This window comes from Triturus cristatus, chromosome 11 (assembly GCF_964204655.1).
Source record: "Triturus cristatus chromosome 11, aTriCri1.1, whole genome shotgun sequence".
In the NCBI taxonomy this organism is placed as follows: Eukaryota; Metazoa; Chordata; class Amphibia; order Caudata; family Salamandridae; genus Triturus; species Triturus cristatus.
In genome coordinates this window covers 771029760-771043021 of record NC_140594.1, presented here as the reverse complement: position 1 = coordinate 771043021, position 13262 = coordinate 771029760, and the positions used below count along the sequence as shown (strand labels likewise).

General features: G+C 41.7%; 1 protein-coding gene across 1 annotated transcript in view; it reads left to right on the top strand.

Annotated features, from left to right (window-relative positions):
* UNC5D (unc-5 netrin receptor D) overlaps positions 1-13262 on the top strand; it is a 1316579-nt gene that overhangs the window by 1206401 nt on the left and 96916 nt on the right. The window contains exon 14 of the mRNA XM_085634460.1: positions 12616-12765. Within this exon, the coding sequence (XP_085490586.1) occupies positions 12616-12765 (150 nt within the window). The remainder of the gene's footprint in view (positions 1-12615; positions 12766-13262) is intronic.

The following is a 13262-nucleotide window of genomic DNA, read 5'->3' as shown; positions in this document are numbered from 1 at the left end:
GTCATTTGAGATGTCATCAATAAGGTTATCATATGATGTAATTTAACATGTCATGAATGATGTAATGTGTGCAGGCCATAAACAGTGCATGATGGGCACAAGATATGGTTAGTTTACTAAACAATATCTGGTGAATTTCAGTTTTTTTAGTCATTAAACATTAGTTACTATCTCATTTCAACACCTAAATATAGTGTTTAACCCTTGCATTTTCAGTGAATATCTATCTATCTATCGATCTATCTATCTATCGATCTATCGATCTATCGATCTATCTTTGACGGTCACTACTGGGTAGTTATAGTTAGGATCTTGGTTCCATAGGAAATGCATTTTTTGTGTTGCTAATAACTTTGGCACCATTTGACCAATCTCCACAAACATTTCCACAAAAGTGCTCTTCTTTTGCCTAGTTTGCACATAGAAAGTTTTTGAGTGATCCGTCAAGCAGGGGCCGAGAAAAAAGAGAAGTCCCAGAATGCCTTTTCTATGGGAACTTTAAACACAGCATTTTGTGTTTTGGTGTACATCTGTTCAGTAGTTGTTGAGCAAATAATGTTCAAATCTTTGCATATCTAGGGACACGTAGGCTCCACTAATCCCGACAGATCTCAAACTGAAATCTGATTGGCTGCCACCACCTCAACTAGGAAGTGGTGGAAGCCATGTTAGGACTCGGGACTCAGTCTTGAACCGATTTCAGCCTCAGTCTCTCCATCCCCAGGGCTCAACCTATTTTTAATAGGGAAAGGGGCAGTGGTACCCCCACCCCGGCTGATTTTGGCCCCGGGGACTCCATCCCTGGGACCAGCCATATTTGAAAAGGGGTAGTGAACAGGCAGCTCCCCTCCTCACCAATTTTGGCCCTGGGGACTCCATTCTCTGGGGCTCGACCTTATGTACACATGGGTTGGGGGTTTCCCCCCGAGGCATTAATGGACCTGGGAGACCCCATTACCCAAGGTCGGCTCAAAGGCTGTGCCTCTGGACACAGCGGTTTCACTGCCCACACTGCATGGGCGGAAAAAGCCTGTGTTTTCTCTCACTTGGCGGGAGGAATTTCAAATCTCCTGCAAAGCAGGAGCAAACTCCGAGTTCACTCCCAGTGGCCGGGTGCTTGAAAAATGCTCATACCTGCTGAGTTTGGACTTTTCATTTATTTCCCTATCTACACTGAAGCCAGCAGGGATACAGATGAAAAGATTGCTCCCACCCATAGGGAGCAGCTTTATTAGCTACTCTCTGGATGTGGGGAGCTGGCTGGGGCCGCGAGGGCAATCGGGCTCACCACGTGATCACAATAGTGTGGTGGGTGCCCTGGGTAGCCCAGGAGATGGGATCCCTGGTGCCAAAATTGTCCCAGGAAGGGGACAGCATACAGTGTGGGGTTCGCTTCCTTTGGGGGGGTTGGCCACAGGATTTGAATTAGTTGCCCTAAGGCATGAGTTATAGTTACTTGAGATAACTATAACTGTAAATGGTGAATTTCAGTGGTTTTAAGAGTGTAGAATGTTGCGTTGTTACTGAACATCTCACCTAACTATAAAGTTACCTTGTGTTTCTCTCTCGAAAGACACTCTAATCTACTGTGCACCACTGCACTGTATGTCACTGTGTTATATGCCACTCTACTCTACACCACTGCACTGTACGCCATTCTAATCTACTCTGTACCACTCACCCCTATGCCACTGCACTATACACCACTCTGCTCTGCACCACTCTACTCTGTGCAACCACAGTCTGCGCCACTCTCTTGTACAACACATCACTTCACATAGTGCTACTCTATCGCACTTCACTGCACATAATGCCACTCTACTATTCACCACTGTACTCTACGCCACTGTACTCTATGCCACTAAACTCTACACTACTCTACTCCACCACACCTCACTCTACCCCACTTCACCATACCATTCTTAACTATATTGCACTCTACTCTATGCCACTACACTCTACACCACAGTACTATACTCCACTATAGGTTTGCTATAGTATATTTGCTGCTAAGCAAGTGCAAATTTAGGCATTGCTCCACAGTGCTCAGCCCCTACTGGAACCCATACTGCACATCCAACAGTAGGTTCCTCTCCATGACCCAGAACAATAAACGCTCCAGCTCCACCCACCCTGCAATTTTAACTGCAGAGATTAGCAAAGAGATTGGGTGATAACAACTAGGATACCGCAGATCAACCTTTTTGAAAATAGGCATGATAATGGTCGCGTGCCACGTGTCTGGGAGGCCAAAACTAGCAAAAGCATTAAAACAGTTGCATAATATTAATTGACATTTTTACCGCGACCACATGAGGCAAGTCAAAGCGATATAGGGCACCAAAATGGGCAACCCTAGCCTCTGGGCTAATGGTGATAATAACAGCATCATTACTTGCACCCAAGGAGCCAATGTCCTTAACCACCCTTCAAAAAGTTGTGACATCTTTCATCCTTCAGGACTTAACCAATCTTCCCCAGTTCTCCACTTTAATCTCTTTTTTCCTCCCACTCAGGGACTTTTTATACTCATCGCTAAGCTCTTACTACTGTACTTTAAGCCACTGTACTCAACTCTGCAACGCTCTACAGCTCTCCACAGCATTCTATGCCACTGCGCAGTTATGTGCACCACTGCACTCCAAGAAACTCTACTCTGCACCATTGCATTCTATGCCACTGCACTCTGCACCACTTCCCTATACTAGACTGCTTTATGTGTCACTTCCCTCTGCAAACTCTATGGTATGCCACTGCGCTGTATTGCACTGCACTCTATGCCACTGCACCCTACACCACTCTACTGTAAACCACTGCAATCTACGCTGCTATAATGTACTCTGCACCACTGCACTCTACGTCACTCTACTCTACTCCGCAACTCTGCAGTCTACACCACTGCACTCTATGCCACTCTAAACTCTGCACCACTTTACTCTATACCACTGCACTCTATGCAACTCTATTGTACACCACTCTACTCTATGTCAATGCACTATACGCTATTGCATTGTACCCTGCACCACTCTATGCCACTGCCTTCTAATCTGCACCACTGTACTGTACATCACTGCACTTTGTGCCACTGCACTCTGCTCTATGGTACTGCACTCTAACCACTCTAACCACTTCACTCTAAACCAGTGCACTCTATGCCATTGCATTCTACTGTATGACACTTCACTCCACTGCACTCTACTCTGCACCACTCTATGCAACCGCAATATAGACCACTGCACTGTACACAGCTTAACTCTGTGCCACTGCACTCTACGCCACTCTACTCTGCAGCGCTCTACTCCACTGCATTGTACCTCAGTGCACTATACACCACTCTACTATAGTTTGCAGCACTCTAGGCCACTGCACTCTACACCACTGCACTGTACACTACTATTCTATACTGTAAACCACTGTGATCTATGCCAATGCACTGCATGCCCCTATATCTTACACCTCTCTACTCTATGCCAATGCACTGTACACCACTGCATTCTACTCTGCAGCACTCTACTCTACACCACTCTACACCACTGCACTCTATGCCAGTGGACTGTACTCTGCACCACTCTATCCTATGCCACTGCAATGCACTTCAGTCCACTCTACTCCACTGTATGTGAATCCACTGTACTGTATGCCTCTCCACACCACTCAATGCCACTCCATGCCTCTCCACTCTACTCCACGCCACACAACTCCACTGAGTGTCACTCTACCCCTCTCCACTCCACACAAAGCCTCTCTACTGTACACCAGTCTACTCTACAACACTTTATTGCACTTCGCTCAATTCTATGCTTCTGTACTCTACCCCACTTTAGACTACCTGACTCTTCTCCACGCCTCTGCACTGTACACCACTCTACTCTATGCCACTGTATTCTATGCCACTCTAATCAACTATACATCTCTGTACTCCACTGCACTGTGTTCCACTTTAGTCCAGTCTACAGCCACTATACACCATACCATACCACTCCACTCAACACCACACCACACCACAAAAAATAATTGAGAAAGCACTGCAATACTATTGAAATGTACAAAAAATGTATAAGGAATCAATACCAAAGTAACCTACAGTATATGATGAGAAGCACCTTTTTAAAAGAACATTGAAATTCAGTATAAAAACATAGGTTGGGGATAAGTTATAGTTGGAAAACCTTAATTATTTGTTTACAAAACCAACTTCAACTTCACAGACATTGAAAATTCAAAATGTATAGTTATAACTTACAGTTATAATGTGTGCAACACCCAAAAAATAATATAACTCACCTCAGTACACAGTGTTGTAAACTCCCTAGAAAGACTAAATGAGTTCTAACTCGCTCCTTCCCCATGAACTGCTTAAACCCTTTCATAATACAGTACTTATAGCATGTTGAATTATAGCATTCATAACAAGACATCTCAAATGACATCATTTATGAGAACACTGTACATGGCAGAGGGGCGAGTTATAGTTAATTTAGTCTGCCTAACAAGTTCACAACACTGTGCATGGAAGTTATATTACGTTATGGATGTTGTGCAAATTACAACTGTAAATTATAACTATAAGTTTAGTATTTCCTATGTTTGTCTACTTTAAGTTGTTTTTTTATACAAATATGTAGTTACAATTTCCTAATTATAATGTAACCTCAACTTTAGTTTTTTTCATTGAATACGTGTATACCTAAAGATGTATGTAATGTATGTCTGTATATATAAATATATATATACATATATATATATATATATATATATATATACATATATATATATAGAGAGAGAGAGAGAGATATGGCCAATGCATGTAGCCATTTAATTAAGAGTACTAACTGTACAATTTTAAAAGACTCCTACTATTATTAAAATGTGATGTACGTACCCCTCACAACAAGGAAGTGGTACGAATTGTGTTGGATTTGAACATAGCTTTTATTGAAAAAAAGTTTATATTGATCATGTGTGTCATCATCCTTCTTTCAAACACTTCTGATAAAGAATTTGGGGCTCTTTCTGGCATGACTTAGCAGTCATTATAAAATTGTGCTAACTGATGCCAAAACACATTCATTTAAAAGATGAGAACATGTGCTATACCTCGTATGGCAGAACACATTTTTTAATTTCCTGGGTCTCCTATTTAAGAATTATGATTTTGTAATATAAAATGTGTCTATTTAAGATAATTTCTTCTTACCTTTCTCTCTATCACATTTGCAGAACTCTCTTTCAATGGACATGGTAATTAATTGTATAGTGTTTGTTCAATGATGGCTTAGAATCAAAATCCAAATCTAATTTTGATTAATAGCTGAGGAAAAAAGGAGCTGTATAAATAAAACTGTAAACTATTTCTGACTTCAAAATGTTGTACTTTTTTCCAGAGTTTCAATGCACCATGCACAGTTCAATTGTCGGCAATTGGTGATTTCCATGCCTTTAACCAGCAATGAGGATTCTCACTTAATCCTTTTGGTAAAAATGTTGCTTCTCTACTCACACACTTTCCGCATGGGCTCTCTCGTCTCCAACGTGAAAAGCAATTGATGCTGGCAGGCGTTGATTCCTTTCATAAGGCTTCAACTTCAGGGTATAAAAAAAGCTGATTGTCAGGTTTGCCTATGTCAACAGATCAATAAACTTGATTTGTTAAAACAGAAATAAGCAGCATGAATTTTGACGAGCAATTCTGGTGAAGGGAACATGTGGAAGCAAATCGACAATCTGAAATGCCTCAATTGTAATCAAGTGTGGCAAGATTTGTTACTGATGACAGGCTAGGTGTGAAAACAGGAGATATAGAAAGAGAAATTGATGAAGGATGTATCTTATCCATTTATATACGGCTTACTGCGGTGTTCACCAGCCCTTTTAACAAAATTCAGTTCTTCAAAAATGCACTTTACCATGTTCCATTCGGAATGGGTCAATCTATAATATGTAGTATTTACAGTACTAGCTATCTCGCATTATAAACAAAAGATCTGTCCTGTTACATACTGCTCTAGGCAGCTATAATTAATCCACCCCATAAAGCCTTTACTAAATTTATAATTTTGTAGTGGTGATTTTTTGTTACGTAATTTCAAAAAGAAATGTATCTACATCTAAAAAGCACGTTTGTTGGCCTGTCAGAAGCATTTCGTCAACAAATCAGTTCCCACTTATTTAGTATCTGTACTGGACTGTTCTACCAAGGTTCAAAATGTACCCCATTAACTTTGTAGTTATACTTCCTACTTACTTTAAATCATTCATTATTTTAGATTGAGAATGTTCATTTGTAACATTATGCACTCATCATGTTATGTTGATTTTTATCACCTGATGGATATAACCATTTCTCAATCCTGAATGGTTTAAAAGATCTAAAAAAGGAGATCTGCAAATTCCAGATCGCGTCATTATAACTGAGTGCAAATGACTGCCTCATACAACCTCCATCATCTGGAGGCTAAGCCAACTTCTTCTTGCAATAAGAATACATTTTATGCTCTGTGCCAAAATGCATAGTGATGGAAGTACCTAATGAAGCCAACAACATATGGCCCTACAAAGCATCCACTATATTTGAACAGTATGTGTATTTCTGGCTACAAGATTTCAGACATCATTCCATGGTAATCTTCACAGGATATTATCCTTATTCTACTGCAATACATTACTACCCTTCATGTTGAGAGGTTTACCACCTAAAGGATCTGCTGAATATTTTGGGGCAGATGTAGCCCTTGGTGGTCAGCCATGAGTCCACCACACAGATGAACAGACAACAGCCAAAATGTAAGTTCAAATCTCCAGTGGAGATCTCAGCGTGTTAACATGATTTGCCACAATGGCAGCTCCCGTGAAGGCACTGAAACCACCATCCTTATGACGGCCAAGAACCGGGCATTTTAGTTTTCCGGAAACAACTTCCAAAGCGAGAATTTGTTTCCAAAATACAAAAAGCTAATGGCCTCCAAACCCTACAAGCTTTCTTCCAGAGTGTCGGAGCCTTTATTTTTTTTATTTACAAGCTGGCAGTGATGGACAGAAAAAAGACATCAGACCATCTGCTCTAAATAGACCTGGAAGACTGATGTCCTTACTCAAATGCCTTTATTCCATCAGGTCATTGCACATTTTCTAATGATGTAGTGTAGAAAGTCCTTTCAAATGAACAGATGCCCAGGCAGGGAAAGGGTATCCAAATGTAGAATGTATTCTCATAAGTAAAGGAACCCTCTGCACAAGTCTCCCTAAACCGCTTCCTGCTGGCTCTCTCCATCACATTACAAATGCAATGATGAGTAGAGAAGTGGTTTAAAGGCACGACCCACTAATAACAAAACGCCACCACCAGCGAGAGCACTGCTGACAAAAAACTGATGGACCGCTTAGCTCAAAATAAATCAGGCAAAGTGAGGGGGTTTTGTGAACAGTGTGCTCCATCGCGTTTGTGAAAATGAGAGAGTACCAGGCCCACAAAACTCTAAATCAGACCCTTTGATTCCACAATTTCATTACACTCATCAGAGAAACATCTGCTTGTTGATGACCTTCACAGTGATTGATGTCTGTAGAGTTATTGAAGTATATAGAACCTAGTTCATAAAGGTAACTTGCACGTCTCAGTAAGTTTACACTTTGGAGAAAATGTACTACTTTTGTTATTTACAGACTCCGAATGGAAACTCAGTACAAAAGTCTAATTTACATGCCTCCATCCCCAGATTTAAGTAACTGACTTCCTCTTGTGTAGGTGGGTGGCGTTCCTCCTTAAATCCTCTCTGATAAACCCCTCTTACTCCTTCCTAATCCCATCTCCCTCAGGAGTAAGTATGCCCCTTTTCCAGCACACTCCCCTGTGTCCCTCCAACATTTACTACTGAAACCTGAAGTTAGGTATGTGAAGGTACTGAAGTCAGGCGGAGAACTACACACATGTAAGTACATGTAAAACGTAATTTTTTTTCGTACGCTTTGTAGTACTCTTTGTAGCACTACAAAATGTACTGAAAGGTGCAGTTTGTGGATCAGGCCCATAGTCTTTGTTTCCTGGTACACCTGGAACTGTGAAAAGTATTTAACACTACCAACAACAGTATCATTCTTAGCTATTGTCAGGCCAGTTAGAAACTTTAGTAGGGCTGTGCAACTTACAAATATACAGCACCAACTAGTAGTGACTGGCTTTACCTGCCTCATCACAAATATATCACAAAAGAATACTAAGACTCCTTTTGTGATATATAAATACTTACTCTACTAATTTTGCATTTAAATATTAGTTTATTTGGTTTATCATGAAGCCTGTTAACTTAATCAAATGTTAGCATTTTGCAGGCGTAAACAATTACATGTAAAAATCTTGACATGCTCTGATTAAACTTCTTATCAGAATCTTGCTTAAAAGATTCTAAAATTTCCATTTTACTACAGTTAACTTATTGATAAAAGTTGATTGATAATGTTTTCTTTCCTTGTTAGTCACATCTCGCATTAAAAAACGTTTCCAGGAGACAATAGGCTAGAATGTTCCAGTTGGCATCTTTACTGAATCAGGAATGACCTATGCCTTCTCCCAAACATGTCAAATGTATATTAGGGGTATCAGTGTAAGTTGAAACATCATATATTAACTCCACAACTCTTAAATAATTTAGTGTATGCAGTAGGTTCACAAGCAACATTCAGAAACAAGGGATTGACACATTAGGTGCAATTTCATAGTTTTAAGATAGTCAATGTCTTCAAATCTAGCACACTGCAAAATCAATTTCATAGTTGTACCTTTAATAAAACACTTTACAGTTCCTGTACACAGTATACTATCTGACACTTTCAATTACCTCTCTGTCCTATACAAATTAGGCCCTGATGTAATTGAAATTACTCAAGTGTTATTCATGTAATTTCACTGGGGCGGCTGCGCCGATGGAGCAGAGGAGTGTCGCCCCACTTAAATTACCCCCAGAGATGAAAAATAAAATGGCAAATCATGACATTTTATTTTCATCCCCTGTCACAAACAGAGCGTCAGGATAGGACGGGGCCTGCTGAGTGAAATCAGCAGGGAGGGCTGTGAATGTACTGTTTGAAGTGCGCATGTCTTTTTGGCTTGCCATCTTGCCACGGCAAGGCACACATGCGCACCTTTTACAGCTCTAACGGGGTTAGAACAAGTACAGTCCTCCAGAGTGCTGTGGAGCGCCGAGTGAGGCTGCTCCCTCCAATCAGGGTGCTGCTTTCATGCTGCATGAGAACCGCACCAGGATTGGTCAAGGGAGTTTCCTGTTGGCCTGACTGCAGTCGGAGAAAGAAGATGTTGGATGCAGAGGGCGTTATGTTCTCTCCAGGTACGTTTATAATTTTTTTTACATTATTTTTGCCCTCTCCCTGTAGATACCAGCCGCTACTGTAATTTCAGTCATTTTCTGTTATGCTTGCTACGCTACATTTCCTATTCAATGTCAGAACATTATGTTATTCTTCCTGGCAAACTTATTGCGTGAGTTTAACAAAAATAACTGAGATACCAGCAGATTTTATTTGCAGCAATTGTGTTTTTTGTGCAATAATTTGGTTAGCGCAACATGTGTCATCTCATCAAAATTTGACATAAGTGCTCATTTTGCTTTAAAATGTAGCACTAAATGGATTTTCATGTAGTGTATTTGCATATAATTTCACACAATTTCCCCCAAATTTTGCATAATTACGTAAGAGCAAATTTTGTACATGTCACACTCTCTTTATAAAAACAACTGGAGTGGAAAGGACAGTCTGCCAATTGGGAAGAAGCCAACCACTCAGCTTGTTTTGAGTGGTAAATGGCCTGGATGGCTAAAACTGTGCAAAATAACTTTAAGGTTATCTTTTTTGGAAATATGCTCTGCTCCACTTACCCTAGTTGTGCACATTTTGTTTACAGTATTGATTATAGAATTATACACATTGCAGTAGAGAGGAGAGGTAAATACTGCAAAACCAGGAACTGATCTGCAGCTCTTGCCTTTCCAGCGACGGAAGTAACATCAGCATGAAAATTGTACATTCTTTATGTTTACCTTTAATGTAGGATTTTGTCTTTATCACAATGGTAACAAAAACAATTCGAAAGGGTGTGCCTGAGCTGAAAAGTGGATCCGTTCTTTACATTTGTAACAAGAAAAGTTCTTGTAATGTTGAGTAGAGGTTATTCAATTATTTAGTGCCTCTTTTTTCAGTGTATTTTTGGGCCTTTACTTGGGGGGTGATTATGATGGCCTCGGATCGCCACCGCCTGCCCGGCGGTGGCGACCCGCACACCACCAAGAGGTGATTTACTCACCGCCATATTAGGATGGCGGTGGGAATCACTATTGTTCCGTGGTGTTCGGAAAGACCGACCGCCACGGTTCCACAAGGCGGTCCTTTTCCGCCCGCCTTGCAGGACCCAGAACCAGGCAATCATTGCGGCAGTGCCGTGCAGGCGCCGCCGTAGTGATTACCATGGGCCTTTCCACCTGCCTTTTTGCGGCGATTCTCCACCTCAAAAAGGCAGACGGAGACTGTCTTTGGTGGCCCGTTGCGGGCCCCTGGGGGCGAGGGGGGTCGGCTGTGCACTGGGGTGGGTACCCATGGTACCCCCCTCCATTGCCATGCACAAGGTGGCAGGCACCGCTCGGTGCCTGCCACCTTGTGCATGGCAATGCTCAACATGCCTCTTTGGCATTGCGGCGGGTGCTGCCTACCGCAGCACCCGCCGCAATGTAAAAGATGCGGAATGCAACCGTCAGGGTGGCGGACACATCCTAATCAGTGGTGCAGGACCGCTGCACCGCTGGTGGACGGTCCTAGCACAGCTAGGGTGGCGGACACTCGAAAGTCTGCCCGCCATCCTAATGGGGCCCTTGGTTTGAACGTTCACAAGGAACAAATGACTGATCACTAAATAAACAAATAATATTATAGAGCCACCAGACCAGCAACTACACAACAACTTCAAATAAATGGGCAAATTTACTAACACTTTCACTGTGGCTGCATCACAAAAGTGACACAAACCCACTCAATATGTTTTTTGGATGTGTACTATTTTGCACTGCTTTACTTCAAGGAGGTGGTCTGTAGGTGGTACGTGGACATTCCCAAGCATCCACAAATTAATATTCATGCAACGCCCTATATACTAAAATAGTAGACTAGACTGCTCCAAAATTAACACATCCTTGAGGCAGGTTTACATTTTAAGAAAGGTTTGCTTTTCCCACACCCTTTCTAATTTTGCCTGTGTGCCGCACTCTACAGCACACATACAAAGTGGATACAAATCTTAAACCCTGTCTAGGCACGGTATTTTGCATCATGGTTACCTCCACAGTACAACATGTATACTTAACAGACAAAACACCTTGCTTATTCGTGTAAAGGTGTGTGCATTGGTACAAGGCAATCTAAAGTGTGACAACATAGGGGGGAGAGAGAAACTGCGCCATATCTTAATAAATATGGGCTTGTCCTACTTTCTCCTTCTCAAACAATGCAGTGCAGCTCAACAGCTTTTGCTGCTGTTTTGCTTTTTAGTAACAATTAGCAAATTTCTCTAATTGATTTGCTTTTTTGCCTGACATGGGTGAAGACGATGTTGTTAAAATGTATGGGATACTTTGACTACTGATCTGAAATGGGTATAAAGTGTAATAGGTGGCTTGAGAGAAAGCCACCAGACTTCTTTCTTTTGAACTTGGCTGCCTCTGCAGAGGACATGAAGGTGAGGTATATAGGGGCATATTATCAAGCGGCAGCGATAATTATCGCTGGCCACTCTTAGCGAGATTTTTTTTATCGCTGGCTATCGCTGGCAATTATCACCATGCTATCGCTGTATTAACAACACATAGCGCAATGGCGATAATTTCCCAGTGATAGTGGTGTTTTCCATGGAACATCGCTGGTTTTCCAGCGATGTTCCATGGAAAATGGCGATAACCTTGCTGATACGACCCTGTGGTCATATCAGCATAATCCACCCCCATTGTTGGGAATAGTTAAGTCTGCATTTTTGCAGACGTTAGTTTTTGGCGAAAACCGCGGTTTTCTGCAAAAACTAACGTCAGCAAAAATGCGTGGGCATCCTTGTTTATATTGCGATGTACATTTCGCGATATTTTACAAGGGAGTTCCTCAGGGGTACGGCCATTAACACTCACTTTGCATCTCATTAGATATGAGAAGTTAGGCGTACTGGAAACGTGCGCTAAGTCAAAGAAACACGCTCTAGTGTGTCCTTGATAATATTGCGATAATATTATCGCCGTTTTTTTGCCCAAAAACGGGCGCTGAAGCTGCGATAATGTTATCGCCATCCCTTGTTAATATGCCCCATAGTTATTACATTTCAGTGAGTCTAAAATTAATTATGTGGCTGTGCACTCATTCACACCACTCATGAAATAATATTTTGGGTTCTATGCCCAAACCTTCTATTATACTAAATCTGCTGTTCAATCATAATCATAACATTTCCTAATGCTTTTGTTCATTCCTGATATTTTGTTCATTACTGATTTTGCCATGTTGCTGACTACTTTTTTTTTTTTTTCATTCCCCCGTCTCTACTCCCCTCTGTCTAACGCTGCCCCGCTATAGGAAGTGGTTTCTGATGAAAGGCAGCAGGGCGGGCAGCTCCTGGAAGAACCAAAGTTGTTGCATTTCAAAGGGAACACCTTCAGCCTTCAGATCTCCGTCCTGGATATCCCTCCATTCCTCTGGAGGATAAAACCATTTACTGCATGTCAGGTAGGTGCCTATCCGCTGTGAATCCATGCATGTGGCTGCCCGTCAACTACCTATTAACGAATATGTCCTCCCACCAGCGGACAGGGGAATTGCATCAGCCAGACCTAGCGCCATCCTTCATGACCACTATTATATTCTGCTCAGGGGGTCACATTACAAGAAGTACTAGACAGAAATATATTAACTGCAATGGCAGATGGAGAATGATTGACACTCACTGAACACTCATTTTCTAAGTATTTTATCTCCGCCATTGAAGCTTTCTCATGTTTCTCCTGTTATCTCTTATTCCTGCATTCCTTTACTCGTGATCAGCACTTTAGCAACATGAAATCTATTTAGGTATCTTGTGAGCAGCTGCATTCAGTGCGTGGGTGTGTGGGTGGGGGGTGGAAAATGACACAGTTGCTTACAAAGTCATGGGTAGGATACAGCTTTTGCCGCTCACAAATTTTTAACATTTGTGTATTTCACCTATACTCTTCTGTGGTGAAATT